Source organism: Callorhinus ursinus, unplaced genomic scaffold, assembly GCF_003265705.2.
Source record: "Callorhinus ursinus isolate GAN/ISIS: 27379988/994484 unplaced genomic scaffold, GSC_fseal_2.0 scaffold6450, whole genome shotgun sequence".
Lineage (NCBI taxonomy): Eukaryota > Metazoa > Chordata > Mammalia > Carnivora > Otariidae > Callorhinus > Callorhinus ursinus.
The window spans coordinates 1-2,544 of record NW_027403500.1 but is presented as its reverse complement, the minus strand read 5'-3'; the positions used below and the strand labels follow the sequence as shown (position 1 = coordinate 2,544).

General features: G+C 61.9%; 1 protein-coding gene across 1 annotated transcript in view; it reads left to right on the top strand.

Annotated features, from left to right (window-relative positions):
* The window catches only part of LOC141372320 (coiled-coil domain-containing protein 42-like), a gene marked incomplete at its 3' end in the record, with an annotated part of 2,298 nt that extends 286 nt beyond the window's left edge, over nucleotides 1–2,012 (top strand). Inside the window, exons 2-4 of the mRNA XM_073890822.1 lie at nucleotides 95–200; nucleotides 396–500; nucleotides 1,815–2,012. Coding sequence (XP_073746923.1) covers nucleotides 171–200; nucleotides 396–500; nucleotides 1,815–2,012 — 333 coding nt within the window. The remainder of the gene's footprint in view (nucleotides 1–94; nucleotides 201–395; nucleotides 501–1,814) is intronic.
* Between the last annotated feature and the right edge of the window lie 532 nt (nucleotides 2,013–2,544).

Below are 2,544 nucleotides of genomic sequence, written 5' to 3'. Positions count from 1 at the left end.
CCCCCCCCTTGCCTCCCCACGGGCTGGCCAAGCCCCAGCCTGCCCCCGGGGTGCTGAGCACCCACCAGCCTCTCCCACCCCATGTCCTGGGCAGAAAGTTCCCCAACATTGACGATCAGTCGGAGTCCCCATCCATCCGGCTCCTGGAGAAGAAGAAGGAGGCCAAGATCATGCACCAAGTTATGGAGCAGAAGAAGGAGGTGGGGACTCGGGAGTGGAGTGCGGGAAGGGCAGTGGGGTTTGGAGCCTGAGGACGCCCCCCCCCCATTGTGTGGGTGCCCGTGGCTGGAGCCCGGAGTCCTGCGCAGGGTAGAAGGTGGGAGGCCTGGGGGCAGAGGCCCTGGGGGCAGGAGGTGCAGGGGCCCTCCTGACCTCTCTGCTGCCCCCACTCCAAGACATTTCAGCGTAGAATGGAAACCCTGAACCTGCGCTGGGAGGAGCTGGGCATCAAGGAGGCCCAGCTGAAGGCCCACATCCAGAAGTTTGAGCAGTTCATCCAGGTATGAGGGCCCCCAGGCTGCAAACTGCCCCTCCCCCATCTCCCCCTCTTCCTTGCTTTTGCTGATTCCTCGCCCTGGGTTAGCATCTCTTCACTGCTCAGCAAGGCTTAGGGCTTCTCCCTTTATGTCCCCACTCATTACGGTTTGTAATTTCCTGTTTCCCTGTTGCTTTGGGCCCTTCTTGACGGCGGTTCACCGTTTCCTCGGCTGTACCTGGTACATGCAATGTCTCGGGGGAATGAATGAATGGGTGGAGGATGACAGGCAGGGCTGAACACGTGGGGCTACACAGATGACTCAGACAGGCCGCCCGCCCACCCCTCCGTCCTTCCGCTGAAGGACCAGGGGTTGGTTGAAGGACCAGGCCCCAGAGCCCATCCGGAGACAACTCCTTTCAATCAGTCCTTAGAGGAGTGATCTGACCACCCAGATTTCTCCCGACCAGCCCTGATGGAGCCCTGAGGGCGCCTGGCCCAGCTCTGGAGGGGGGTGGGGGTGGGGAATCCCTGGCCTCCACTTCCCTCGAGGGGGCGGCCCTGCTCTTAAGCAGTGCTGTCTTGCTCTGTGCCTTCTCCAGGTGGGAGAGGAAGCTGATGGGGCTGGGCACGTTCTCCAGGGGTCAGGTCCTTACTGGCCAGAGAAAGCCTAGTGGCATGGGTGGGGTGGCAGGAGATGGGCCTGAGAGCTTCTCCAAGGGCTGCCAGAGGCCCAGCAGCCTGGCAATCCTGGAAAACTGTCACAAATACAGACCCCTGGGACTCCCTCTGTGCTTTCAATGGGCCTCGGGGGGGGGGGGACCCAGGAACTGCATTTTTAAAAAGCTCCCCGGGGGATTATGATGCACAATTGGACTGGTTTAGGGGACCCTGGGTCCTCTCCCGGGCTCACGGGGCAGAGTGCGAACCCTCCCTGTGCCTTCTCCACCTGCCTCCAAATGTCCTCCATCCATGAAGCGGGACAGGAACCACACCGGTGCACTGTGAGGGGTGCGTGTGCCCCCTGATCTTGCGGGAAGGGCTTTGCAGAATGAAGGAGAAGGGGGTGTCAGCCCGAATGCCCTTTCTTTGAGGACACCAGTAGTCTGTACCGTTGGCTCCAGCCTCAGCCTGATACCTCTCCCAGCTGGAGCACGGTTGCCCAGGGCCTCTCCTTTCTACAGCTGGAGAAATTGAGGCACCAAGTACCAAGCACCAAATGGGGAGGGAATCCGAGCCTCCTTGCCTACAGGGGCGGCCCGGCGATCCCTGCCCATCGCCGGCAGACAGAAGGGAGGACGGGCCCAGTGTCCCACGGGTGCCACCTCGCCCACCCCAGGAGAACGACCAGAAGCGGATCCGCGCCCTGAAGAAAGCCAGCAAGGAGCGGGAACTGAAGAGGCAGCGTGTGCGAGAGCTGGCCAAGGCCAAGCAGGAGTTGGTGGCCTTGCGGCTGGAGCACCAGAAGCTGAGCACAAAGCTGCAGGACTACTCCATCTTCAACAAGTACCTGGAGAAGGTGGTGGAGAACTCGGAGGTGAGCTGGGCGGCGTGCATATGTGTGTGTGTGTGTGTGTGTGTTGGGGGAGCGAGGTTTCGCTTGGGACCACCAGTGACTAGCTTTGCCTGCAGCAGGATGTGGCTGGCACCCACCCCTGCTCCCCCTCCTCCCTGCTGTGTTTTGTTTACCTGGGAGTCCGCGGAGAGAAAAAGGGAGAGAATGCAATGCAGAGCTCGCGAGCACAGTGCACAGGCCGGGCCCTGGGCTGGTGCACACGCCTCCTTGAAACAGGGCTTTGCCCTTTCCTTGGGGCTCCTCCCCTGTCTCCCCCCCTCCTCCCACCTCTGGCCCTTCCTCCTCAGCCTCCTGGGGTGGGGGGGCTCCTGTTCCTGGCTCCTTCCTTAAATGGTCCTCGGGTCTCTGTCCCTGACCCTCCACTTCTCTCCCTGAGCAACTCGAGGGACCTCCCACGGATGCCTCCCACATCCCCCATGTGACAGCAACAGGCAGGGCCCCTCACAGCGGTGGGGGAGGGGTGTGTGCCAGGTATGGGGTATGCCCTCTGGGG